Source organism: Peromyscus eremicus, chromosome 3 (assembly GCF_949786415.1).
Source record: "Peromyscus eremicus chromosome 3, PerEre_H2_v1, whole genome shotgun sequence".
Taxonomy (NCBI): Eukaryota; Metazoa; Chordata; class Mammalia; order Rodentia; family Cricetidae; genus Peromyscus; species Peromyscus eremicus.
The window spans coordinates 8,081,423-8,095,377 of NC_081418.1; the positions used below are offsets into that span (position 1 = coordinate 8,081,423).

General features: G+C 33.9%; 1 protein-coding gene across 2 annotated transcripts in view; it reads right to left on the reverse strand.

Moving 5' to 3' along the window:
* The window catches only part of Pclo (piccolo presynaptic cytomatrix protein), an 83,158-nt gene extending 69,496 nt beyond the window's left edge, over positions 1–13,662 (reverse strand). Inside the window, exons 1-3 of one of the 2 annotated variants that reach the window (XM_059257267.1) lie at positions 11,480–13,662; positions 6,843–6,979; positions 2,574–2,664 (exon numbers count right to left, since the gene is read on the reverse strand). In XM_059257267.1, coding sequence (XP_059113250.1) covers positions 2,574–2,664; positions 6,843–6,979; positions 11,480–13,553 — 2,302 coding nt within the window. In that variant the 5' untranslated portion in view covers positions 13,554–13,662. Of the gene's footprint in view, positions 1–2,573; positions 2,665–6,842; positions 7,019–11,479 lie in introns of both variants that reach the window. The other variant, XM_059257265.1, reaches the window with a different exon arrangement.
* Positions 13,663–13,955: the final 293 nt, after the last annotated feature.

Below are 13,955 nucleotides of genomic sequence, written 5' to 3' on the forward strand. Positions count from 1 at the left end.
TAGTTAGTTTTTAAGCAAATTTTAGATATTCTACCATTATTTGTAAATATTTTAGTATGCATCTCAAAAAGATATACTCAATCACAATTAAAGATAATAAGAACATATTTTATTTTTGAAAATGCTCATAGAATAAATGCAAAACATTCCCACACAAACAAAATAACATGGGTAATAGCTTCCTTTAATCATTAAATAACACACACACACACACACACACACACACACACACAAATACACATGTACAAACACACATATACATGCATGTATATATATATTTATTATATATATTTATTTCAAAATATCATGTTATACATGATAAGTAGATAGTTTTTATCTGTCAAGAAGTTTTCCTGAATTAAAAATAATACAAAATGGTATTTGTAATATTAATTACTAAATAATTAGTATTTAATTACTATCAACAACCTTATAGTAAATCATAGCTAGCTTGATCTTGGAAGCCACAAGGACATGTCATAAGGTTGAGTTTTCTCTTTGATGGTTTGTCTACCTTTAGGCACTGTACAAAGACTATCACATGTGGCTCCTGATTTACAGGTTCATAGATTTAAAATAATCTAGATTCCTAAGGATTTACTGAAAATGTTACAGATTATTTCAAGATATTTAATTGTGTATGAAACTGTGTTCCCTGAGGATAAACGAAACTATACATTTAGTAGTAATTATTAAATTGTGAATAAAAATGGAAAATATTATATTATTTTAGGAAAATAAAAAAGAAAGGGAAACTTGGAGAGCGATAACATGCATTTGTTTGAAAAATTAGTTTCCAAAAATAATAATTCTTTTCTTCATTATGAAAAAATGAAGGGAAATAAGTTTAGTTTTAGCATAGAATATTTATAACAGTAAATTAATAGGATTTATTACTACCATTCTTATAGTTTAGACTTTCTATAGTTCAAGTAAGACCCTAATGAGTTAGAGAAGACAAGGCTGAGAGGAATCATTTGATATGAAATAGAAATAATGACATAAGTAGACAGATACATTGATGTATAACCTGTTCATTTATGGAAAATGCTTCAAGATTTCTATTATCTATCCCATAAAAATAATATTAGCATTACCAGAAAACATTATGCAATTTTGATTTATCTTCTGGAAGCAACTGAAATAATTTTCAACAAAGAATAACTTCTACAAATACCTCTTAAAGCACTAATTGGACTCAATATGTAAAATTTTTCTAAAAACTGAAAATCAAATCTAAATATATACTACAACTATAGAATGTATTTTATAAGAATGAAGTGAGGGAAAACAGAGCACTTAGGATTTAAATATTTCCCTTGTATTTTCAACCTGAACAACAATATATACATGAAGTTAAAATATCTTTCTTTGGTACAAGAAAAAATACCCATCCTAACAGGAAAACAATGCTAGATTTGTAAGTGAGAAGTATTCCGTGGAAATAGAGAGCAGACCATTCCTCATTGCACAATCATGTATCAAAGTCTGCAATACAATTGCAGCTGAGGAGACAAGTGCCTTCCTGAGTCACCATGAAAACAAACAAAATGAAAGAAGTGTGTGCACCATGTTAGATCTACCTCTGTACAGAGAGCACAACAATGTCTTTAAAATATTACCAGGATTTTCTGTTTATATTGAGTGAACGTGAAACACAGGTAGTGTGCAGTAACTGAGAAAGAATACAAGAAATACCTAGGGTATAGTTCATCAACTTGAAAAATTTATTTTATCTCAGACTTCAAATAATGGAAATATCATTTGTAATATGAATGTTTCATAATTTTTAAGCATTTTAGGTCTAGGAAATACAAAGAAATACAAAAATATTTATGCTAGAAGAGATGTAGGAATCATGACAATAAAATACAGTGTGAGCTCTAGATTGTATCTTGAGGCAGTAGATAAAATAATTGATTAGTGGAGAATCTCAAAATTTGGGTAAAAGTCACAGCTGTTTTAATATTATATCCATGTTGATTTTCTTGGGTTGATTTATGCTAGATTTCTGTCAACATTAGGAAAGCTGGTCAAAGAATGGGCAATACAGCACTCTGGACCATTTTCTTGAAGTCTGAAGTTATTCCAAAATAAGAAGCTTAGAAAGCCTATTATCAGATTTGATCTATAAATATACACAAGTAATCCTAAAGCTCAGCATGATTGTTAGTGTTCACCTGGATAAATACAGAAGACTCTAATCCTGAAATCTCCAAGCCTCTATTTTCTCTATACTCAGCAATCATAGTATTCAAGAGAGCAAACCACACCATAATGTGGTGACCATAATACTTCCTGAAATAGTAATTATGAGCACTGCCAAATCATGCACTGTTAAAAATACAGAAAATGAAGAGAGGATCTGTACCACTTAGTGACTCTTCATGCAAAAATCATGTCATTAATGTTTTTTGTGTTCAAATGAATAGCCTGTTATTTTGGGACATGTGCTAAAATAGATATAAATGGTTGTTTTCTAAAATTCAACGAGTCATTTAAACTGCAATACAAATACATATGTCAATATGACATTAGAATTAGAAATGATCAGATAGTTCAGGTTGCTTTACCTGAAACTGTGTGGTCCTTAGAGTCTCTGGTTATTTTTATCCTTGCATGAGGAAAGATGTAGTGCATTGTCTTGCCATTCATCTGCAGAATCTAGGACATAGAAGGGATTCGGTAAAAAAATAAGTAATAAAAACCCTTGAAATACATTATGCAGAACTACACTTGCTCAATTCAAAGCACACCAATTACATCAATGAAAATATACCCGAAGATTCGTGAGTGATGGCAATTGAAGAATTTACACTCATACTGCATAATGATTAAATCAGTTTCTGAGTTCATTATGATGTTTCATTTACAATCAATCACTCTTGAAGACTGACTTGTCTTATTTGGGAAATCAATGTGCATGTATATCTGCTGTTCAAGGATGTTTCTGACTACAGTAATATGTACTCATTATTGATGACAATAAATAATTTATATTGAGAAAATCCAGCCCTTGATTCTGCACTTGAAAGTTAGGAAATGGAAAGGCATTCTTAACTTTAAGTAATTATGTGGAATTAGTGGAGAAATCTCAGAATATCCCCTCTTGTCACATCTCCATCACCCTAAGTAGGTCTGTGCTAGATTTAAGGTACTTGAATTTTATTGTGAATTTCCACTGAGGATATCTACTAGATTCTAGTTCAGAATAGTTCTGTCTAAATGAATAAAGACTTTGTTCATGCAAATGCTCCCTGATTCTGTCTTTATATTCAAAGGTTATGTTGCTGATGGAGATATTTCTTATTCCTACAGGAATTTCTAAAGCAGAAGGTGCAACACTAAAGCTGCTCTTGTATGTGTGGTTTCCACACTATCACAATACTGGACTTTGGTTTTTTTTTGGGGGGGGAGGGTTGTTTTTGTTTGTTTGTTTGTTTTTTAATTTATTCTATGTGTCTCTTACATCATGTATCTTGATCCCATTCATTTCCCAGTTCCTTTGCATTAGCCCTCAGCCTCTGCACCCCTCATAAAGCAAAACAAAATTTAACAAAAAAGGAAAAAAAATAAAAGAGAAAAAAATTAAAAATCTCATCATAGAAGCTGCAGTGTGACATAGTGAGTCATGCCATAAACCCCTTTGTCCACATATATTTATTTACAAATGTTCATTGCAAAAAGTCATTGGTCTGGTTTGAGGCCTCTGGAAACTACTACACTATTGATGCTGGGTCCTACTAGGTCTCTTCCTGGGTATACTATTGTTGATATTATTCCTTAAAGTTGGTGTACACCACTTGACTCTGATTTCAGTGATTTTTTGACTTCATGTACATTTAATGACAATTTAAGTCATTTACTCAATTGGTCAAAAATAAACTAAGACAACACTATTTTGCATTTAGGGTTTCTTTCTGTTTTCTTACTGCAGATATAATCATAATGCACAGACTGCATTTTGCAAGAATAGGCAAGCTTCCTAGTGTGTTCATGAGAGTTTTTATCAGTAAAAAAAAAAAATCAGTAAATCGTTATCACATTTTAATCAATATCTGTGATGTTAGGATACTTCATTTCCATGGTGGTTTCCTTAGAGTGTCTCCACACAATTCCACAATTTTTAAGACTTTACAACCAGCATCATGAGTTCACTTACTAAAATATTAAACTTTTATAGTTATGATTGACATGAATGAGCCAATAGACAGAAGAATCACAATTCAAGGCAAATACTGACAGAGCCTTCTAGAAAATAGACTTACAGGCCATCTGATTTTTGTTTGTTGGTTGGTTTTGTTTTGTATGAAATCAGTATTATCAAGAGCATACCAAGGGACAAAGGAGATTAAGTGATGCACCAAGGTGCTAGACTCTGCTGTTACGGTTTTCTGATGGTTCTACATCAACAAGATTGTCACCTGCATGTATACCAGAAAATGCAGTGTTCTTTCCTAACCACAAATATTTTCATGGGCCGAGTCTGCATATTTATAAAGTAATTAAATTTGCATTAGCATAGCTTTATTTACACATTCATCCTCTTTGATTAGCACAAATGCTCAATATAGGGAACAGATGTTGGCCTGTTTCCCCACACTATACTGGACACTGCACACTTACATGTCAGGGTGTGTAGGGCAGAGAGCTGCTATGTTGTATATGATCATGGTCAAAGACATGACACAGTTTATACCAAAGCATAAGGGAAAGAGACTTTCTCCAGTTTTGTAGCAAGATGTCCTATTGCATGAGGGGGCTTATTCATGAGAACCTGAATGACCAGTATGCTTAGCAAAGTAACCAGAGTCTAGAGAGAGAAAACAGAATGTTCAGCTACAAATATACGAAAAAGCATGGCCCCTTCATGAGCTCAATATACCAAAGGCAGGAGCTCCATAGGGTTTGCAGATGACATGTACTTTACTTGACAGCGGGGAATACTGTTATAGCCAATATATAGTGACTTACTTTTACAACTATCATGTAAAGGATATCGATCCTCTTTATAAAGAAAAACCTTAAAAATAAATAAGATTACATGGTCTATTTATTTCACAAAGAACATTTGGATTTCTCTTGAAAAGTACAAACATTTGAAAGGAAACAAATACTGCTTTGTTAAATTTGTAGTTAATATGACTGTAAATCTAATACTTTTTTTCAGAAATAATCCTGTATCCATGTAGTGCTTTGTGTATAAATTTTTATAGAAGACAAATTCATGTTTGGATTAGTCAATTGGATTTTATCCTCTTTCCCCCAGAGCACGTCATGAGAATAATTTCTTGTTCAGGTTTCAAGTAACAGCATCCTCATTTATTAGTATCAAGAGCTAAGTATTACCTTTTATTATCAGATATACAAAGACGTAAATAAAATGAAAATGCCTATAGGCCAAATAAAGTTCTTGATTTAAAGGAGAAAACAGTATTTGAAGTCAAATATCAATACAGGAAAGCATAAACTTAACATGTAATTAAACTTTGTAATGCTATATATTTAAGGCATATGCTATTTTCTATATAGAATCTATTTAGAAAACATATAAAGTAAGACACATTATTGGCATAAAAATCAACATGCTTGTTACTTGTTGAAGAAGAGGCTATGATTCAAAATGGGCATGCAAGTTTCTGGGGCAGGCTATATTCCCTGTCTTGGCTATTGGGAGTACTTGTATGGCTCTTCACTTTATAGTAGTTTATAACTTTATGTATTTGTCCTTTTGATCATTACATATTGTTTTATAATTCAATGGGTATTAATGCAAAGGTTCATTTTGAAAATGTAAGACTTCTATTAGCAATAAAATATATTATGATTGTTACATTCATTAACAAGGATCTTTATGCTTCTATTTCTTGAACTAGCCAGAATTTTATGAAACAATCTTCAATAAACCCTTTCTGCTTTATTTTTGCATTACACTAGTCTATAAGTACATATTTAAGATATGATGTACTATGTCCTCAGTCAAAGTTACTGATTTGTATATGTCAATATCAGAAAATTAAAAACAAAATGTCATTTGCAATACATATATTTCATTTATCTAAGTAGAACAGAACATAATTTTCAAAATTTATAGGAATAGATACAGATTACCTCACTATATTCTCAAATAACATTGGGTAATAATTTAATTGAAGAACTCTTGAGTATCTAGGGAACAGTATTTGATGGCAAAGGGAATTTTAGACTTGTGGTTTCTATAGCAGGTGTTATTATGATTTTGTTAACATATTTAACATTCCATTGACTTTGTCCAGGCTTTTAGGGAGTACTAAGCTACAGAGACCCAGATGGCCAATAAATAATAATTATATTCGTTTCATTATTGTGGACATTCCTAGCTAAATCTTTATGATAAGGGTTAAAACATAACTATAAATACAATATTAAGAGCAACAAGAAAATAAAATTCAATACAATGTATGTTAAAATACAAAATAAAGAAAAGTATGTAAACATTTAGTCAATATAACCCTAAACAAGAGTATGTTAAAAACAAGAAAAAGGAATGTTTACTCACATATATCTATACTGCACAATGTTCTTGCAACCTCTTCATTAGCCCATGTATTTTCCTTTATTCAGTACCAGAGATGGTTTATCCATACAATAATCATCTATTGCATGAATGAATCATTCCAATTGTCTGGTAGAAGCATCAAAATGTCCATCAAATTAATAAAATAAAGTACTTTCTTCATTAAATTACTGAAAGGAAACAATCTTGAACTTGATTGGCAAATATTTAGGTTAACAGACTCGTCTATTTTAGTACCAAATCTTTTTGCTAACAAGTCCAAGAGACTGTAAAATTTCACACTTACTTGCTCTTGATGTTGACTGAGGGGTCTAGAGTGAACCAATCTTTCTGGCAGTTTCCGGTCCAGACCATGGCCATTTTCCAACCGAGACTCCCTGGGTTTATCAAACCAATCCGTTTCCTCCCGACGTAAGTGATAGGCTTTGGAGACCAAGGAAACATCATACATTGCAACCGCAACTAATACAGGTGATAGAGGGAAGCAAATGGTCTGCAGTATTAGCATGCACTGGGCTTGTTGACCACAGCATGCATTTCAGACATAACTCCCATCAGAGCTAGAAACATTTCCAATAGTATCTACAGATTTTCATACAACAGAATAATCTAAAGAAAAAGAGGTACATATATGCACAACACCTCAGTAAAATAAGACAACACAAAATTACATTTTAAATCAGTATAAATGAAATTTCGAAGACAATAAATAAATAAATAAAAGTATATAAGAATAATTTTGGTCAACTTAAGTCCATCAATTCCCACTTAGAAACCTTATCCTACAACCCACCATGTATGACCAAAAGTCAACAGGAAATGCACTATGTGCATATGCAGTGTTTCTTAACTTTCCACTTTTAAGCAGCCGCATATGGCTTCTGGTTTTAACACCAAGTGAATATATATTTCTGAAAATATGACAATTCTTTGACAATCATAAGTAAAGAAAAGCATTTAATGCTAAGATATCCTATGTTTCATTGCTAAAAATACGTGTACTACAAGATCATTATAGCTTAATAATAAAAATATATCTAAAATTGGTATGTATGTGAGAATCTTTAATATAAATAAAATTATAATTATCTGAATTTTAACATTAAATTAGAAATTTGACAATTACTTTTTATTAACTTACCAATATGATAAAACTTGATAGTATATTTTGCAATTTTAATCACATTTAAAGCATTCAAATACAAATTTAAAAATTTCACCTAGTTATATCAATACTTTCCAGGTTTCTTTAGGGTATTGCAAAGTGACTAAAACTTACATTTTACTGAATGGTTAACACTGGACTTAGCATAAATTGCTTCTTCTTGACATTCTTTGGCTATGTTCTTACCCCATCTCAGTTAATAGCCTTTGGAAACAATATATTGTAGTTTCTCAAATGGCAATGAAAGGACCTGTTCCCTTGCTCAACCTGATACATGATGATTTCAATATATTATTTTCTTGAAATGGCAGCTTCTAAAATGTCACAGATTGAACTCTTCTCTCTATCTTGTTCAAGGTGGCTTTTTGTGTCCTTAAGAATTTCTCCAGAGACTGCCTTTTCCAGTATTTATTGGATGGTAGGGTTAGACAGTCAGTGTGTGCACCACTGCTCAGGTGCACATCTGTAGCCTTGCACACCACTGGTCCTCAATCACACCACCTCTCCCATGGAAACATGGAATGAGAGGGTGACATAGCACTGTTTTACCCATTTCAGACTTAATGCTTTGATTGAGGCTACATATACTCTTAACTGATTTGCCCATTAGACTAGTAGTTGCTTGAAGAGGAAATTCATATCTCTTTTGTTATTTTCTCCTCTTAGAATTTTTTCCTCCATCTTATTTGGAGCATAGTGTTTAATAATTTTTTGTGTTAAGCATAGAGTTATTTGTCACCATCAAAAGAAAGAAGCTAAATATCATAATTATGATAGTTTTAGATTAATAACCTGTCCTTATACCTAATTCATAGATTTCAATATTCTTTTCACAGTCTACTGGATAATTATTTTGGTAAACCACAGTACTAATTTGAAGCTGAGTGAATAAATTTACAAAATTATTCAGTATAGCAACTACTTGATAAATAAAAAAATAAACCAGATAGTCATCAATCTGTGAATTTAGTAGATTATATTTAACATCCCTTAGGTGAAAATAATTTTGTATAGGTATTACATATATTTATCATTCATTTTTAAGTTTTTTTAAAAAAGAAAGTAATGATTCATCATGTTTTCAACACGTGGTTATCCTGAATAGTATAGACTTTCATTTGAATATATAACTTCTCTAATTACCTTTTAAATGCAACTGTTTAAATGTGTTTTAGGAGTTTTTAGATACTACAAAGATGACAGAACCTCAACCTGATCCAGGTTTTGTCAGTTTATCTCTAATTCTGGTGACCTGTTTTGATTTTTGTTATTTCTAATACTATTTCCATATGTAACTGAATGGAAAAGATATGCATCATTTTTTTATAGGATGCAGAGTCAATCTAAGGTAACCGGATAGAGTGACTCTGTCTTCCTCACGAAGTGCCAGGTGTGCAGGGTTATCTATTCCTAATAGCCTGTGTTTGATCTGCTGTAGTGGAACCATATTACAAATGAATTTTATAAAATGTAACATATATGTTCTATGCTGATGCAAATAATTTTCTTTGCTTTTATATCACTACAAAACTTCATGTATTTGTATAAAATACAAACAATGAAAATATGTAACATTTTATTGTGCATGTATTTTAAAGATATCCAGTACAATGCAATCACTAGTTACTAACATAATTCAATTTATTATAGCCCTTTACCTAATTCTCTATTGATATTCTTTATGAATGAATGAGTTTTGTCTGCTTCATTTTGAAATATATTTTAGTTCTTAAATTTCCCTCCAATTGTCTTTTCAGTTGGGCACAATCTTTATTCACCTTACTACTGTGTAGGGTATGTGCTCTCTTATCATATTATCATGAAACAAGAGTTCAGTCAGTGATTACTGCTATATACAAAATTCTAGAAATAAAAAGGACTTGGCTAATTTAATTTGTGTGGAATCAAATAAATGCCACATTTGGGACTAGTTACAAACATTTACATCTCTAACACCAAGCTAAAGACACATTTCTGAGGAATAACTCCATTTGTCAAAATCTTTCCAGGTAACTGTCACCTTCGTGCTCATATCCTTTAGGTATTGAGTTGCTCTGTAATTCCAAGAGTTCTTGTTTTATTTTTACAGATATGGCCATTGAATGGCTTCTTATTCCTTTTCACAGTCATTCTACATGTATACAATGAGTATCAAATATGTACTAGACTAAAAGAACAACTGTTTCCACATAGTATCATAATTCCAGGTAAGCTAAATGGATTAATTAAAATATTAGCCTAGTACAGATACACACAAATGAAATGTTTTACTCAAATAACAAACTGTCAATAAAAATGGTCAACCAATCGCCTGTTGAGAAAAAAACAGGTTTGAAAGAAACGTGGTGATCAGAACTTCATAAGCAACACAAATGGTTCTTTTACCTCAGGCCCACAGACCTCCCTCTTCAGTTCATCAAACAGTCTATATTTCAGTTCTAAAATCATATCTGTGTCTACATACAGAATAAAAAAAGAAAATGCTCTTTATGAAAACACATTTTAATGTGAGTTTTTAACTGAGCAAGTTAGATACAAATGGGAGGATATTCACATCAGTTTAGTATTTTTTTAGTATCCAAATGAATGAAATAATATTTTTATGTGTTTAGACATGTTTTATTTCCAGGGCTTCAGCCCCACATATATTCAAACACAAACCAATATACAAGATGGGTACAGTGGCTCATGTCTTTGATACAAGCACTTATGGGCCTGAGATAGGCAGGTCACCATAAATCTGAAGCTAGTCTGACCCGTATAATGAGTTCCAGGCCTGCATGGGCTACAGAATAGGATCCATCTAAAAAAAATCAATAAAATAAATAAAAATTATATATCTAACATCATAGACTTCACAAAATAATTTTGAAAATCTTTATATTTCTATAAGAATTTCCACTTTAAAGAAACTTTAGTATAGTATGTACTTGCTCAACCAAAAAAGTAGCAAGACACTTTGGGGCAAAAAGAAAAGGCAAGGAAATGGCAAAGGGGTACAGCAGGAAGGACTAGACTCCACAGTACAGCAGGAGGCAAGACTCCAGACAGCTACAGCCGCAAAAGCAGTCCATATATTTATTCAGTTTTGAACAGAATGTTTTATATATACTGAAAAATTATTTTAATTTCTTAATTAGAGTGAAACTTTCTAATGTAAAACACTAAATATACAAAATTGTCAGTAATAATTTTCATAATAAAGGAAGATGAAACACATCTATTCAATGACAATGATAAAATTCTACATTATCCTAACGTCAAGTTGTTGCAAAAGCTCTCTCCATAAGAGAACAAGCTCTGATGAAGCAAATACTCATCTCCATTCATAGTAGAATCAAGTACTATTACTGAATGGCTCTAAACCTTAGTGATTTTAGGAAAATTTATTAAATATGTCAAAATATATTTTTGAAGTGGAAAGAACCATACAATGAAAATCTTCCCAGTTATATATTTTAAGGATGACCATATTTTATTGATAGAATTATGTAATATTTGTTTAAAAAATGATATACAAAACAAATCAAGCCAACAATCAAGAAACAGACTAAAATAATAAACTAAAAATAATCAAAGAGAAACATGCCACTGAATCTACATACAAGAAGTACACATACAAGAAATAAAACTGAAATAAACATGCACAAGTTGCACCAAGAAAGATGAACTGCATCCTTGGAGAAAGAAAATTAAACATGCAGAAAGGTACGAGTTTGAGTTTTGAGAGTAACACGGTAGTTTGAGGCCCCATTTACCTTCACTGTCAGACATAGCATGTTGGAAGTCATCCATGATGAATGCTATGTCACGGTCATACCCCCGTGTCCGTGACTCTTCTCTCATGTGTTGCTGAACTTCGGGCAATGAGTGACTTGATCCAAACTGATCCCTTGTGTCTGCAGATATGGGGGGCAAAGGTCCAGCTGCAGCCCTGGCCATTCCCATTGGTTGGCCAACAGGACTGAGTGGACTTTCTTCTTCTGAATTCTGGGCCACAATTGGTATTCTTCCTCTACTTTGGCTGATTGGTAAGCTGGTGGGCTTAGTTCTGGAAGAAGATGATGAATGGCCAAAGGAGACATCAAGAGCTTCAGCCTCTTGAGCTTTCAGTCTTAGCGATGAGCTGGAAGATTCCCTCTTAATGGATAAATCAAGCCCATAGACAGATGAAGGTCTAGAGGAAGGTCTGGACCTGCTCCCGCTGCTGTATGGCTTATCTGCTTCATCCTGGAGTGCTGACCTGATGGTATTTCCTAATGTGCCTAGTCCTGACCCAAGTGATGAGCCCATAAATTTTTGTTGATCTGTAATATTTTTTCTGAGGCCAAATGTTATATCATCTTGAAGAAGCCTTGCCCTAGAAGAAATGCCACCAATAGATGAAGTGCTGGAACTCATATAACTTGGATAATCTGGTTCAAGGTCTCTACTTTCTTGAATAGGTGAAAACTTTGACATTTTAGGGTCAATTAATGATTTCTTATGCTTTGATTGCTTTTGGTAAAGTATGGCTGCTGGTAATTGTTTGGCTGCTTGCTTTTCAAGGGTGAGTCTACTGATGCTATACTTCTCAGACTTGGGAAAGTGTCTATAGCTAGTATCAGCATGGTAATAATGTGAAAGACCAGCAAGGTGATCTAGGCTCTCCGTCCCTCTACGAAATTCCTGCTTAATCTGCTGTTTCAGAAGCTTTAACTCATACGGGTCCTCCATCGAGTCCTCCTCCGCTTTCACGTAGCTATGCAGTCTTGAGGAAGTCTGCAAAGGTGCTAGGAAATCTGTCACTTCCTGAGACCTCCGTGTCTCCGTGGTTCTAAGGAGACGGTCTGTTTTGGACAGATCCTTTTCATGAAGACTAAATGCTGTGCTCAGTGCTGCTGTCCCTTTGGTGATCTCTCCAATGTCATCTATTAGGACATAATTCCTTGAAGTGTGGTGGTCGATGTCTGCATAGAAAGAGTCTGCAGATATGCTTGATATTGGACTGCTCACCATGCTGCTTCTTTCCTCCAAACCTATTCTCAAATCCAAACTATTGTACTTGCTCCCGAGATGGGAGACAGCATACGTATTATCAGAAGAAACAGGAGCGATCATCAGGGGTTGGTTGCGAATCACTTCATAGTTGGAAGTTATCTTGGGTTCCAAATACAGTGTTGTTTGCCGAGGCTTCTGTTGTATTACCATCATCTGTGATGGTAATTGATACGATGTTTGTGGGCTCGGAGTAGGTTGAGCTTGAGGTGTGAAGGACATGGTTGCCACCGCTTGGAAGGTTGGTTGAGTCTGGTAAGGTGAGACTTGCTGATGGTACAACGTCTGCTGTTGGAAATGAGATTGTTGAGTATACGGGGTGGGTGCTTGGGTGGGAAGAGCAGGCGATGAGTACTGGTATTGTGTGTAAGGACTGGTTGGAGGAACCAGCTGAGCTTCAGTTTGCGTTTGTGGTGGTATGAACTGGCTGAATTCAGTTTGGGGAGCTGTCCTTGGTCGCTCAATGCCGTGCTGACTTTCTATTCGGCTTGGTCTGGTGCTGCTGACCTCACTGTCAGACATGTAATCGCGGTCCTCAGCTACCCCCTGCAGGTAAGCACGCTCTCTCTTTTCTCTCTCCTTCAGTAATGCTTCTTTTCTCCTGTTGATTCCCATTTCCAGATACCGCAGCTTGGCATCAATCTCCTTTTCTTCTTCATCAAGTTCTGCTTGCTTCTTTCTAAGCTTGGCAGACTCCCTTTCCACGAGGTCAAGCTCTCGGTCTATGTCCTGGAGAATCTTGGCTCGAGCCATGGTATTGGTTCTGCACATTCTTCTCCTGGACGCAGTGCCCATTGTGCCGTAGGTCGGCTGTGTTCCAGAGGACGCCTCCTCAGGAGGGGGATTTGGCAGGGTTCTCTTCACTTTTTTCTGGGACCCAGAGGCGGTTGTGGTTTGGGAACCTTTAGTCTACAATCAAGTAAACAAAACATAGTATTTCACTATCAAATAAGAACATAAAGGCCAAAAACAAGCTATATAAATTCCACTTGAATGATACATTGCAGTATTATAGCATAGCAAAATTAAAATTTCACCTGTATTTCAAAAGTTGATCACAAATCAGTGAAATTTTTTCTTTGTAAATTAATTTATAGTCATAATGTCTGTAACATTTGAGGGGTGTATTTAACTCAGGGCAAACTCTTATTTTATGCAAGCTCACATTTTAGTTTCGCTCTTAGAAGAACTCTTTGC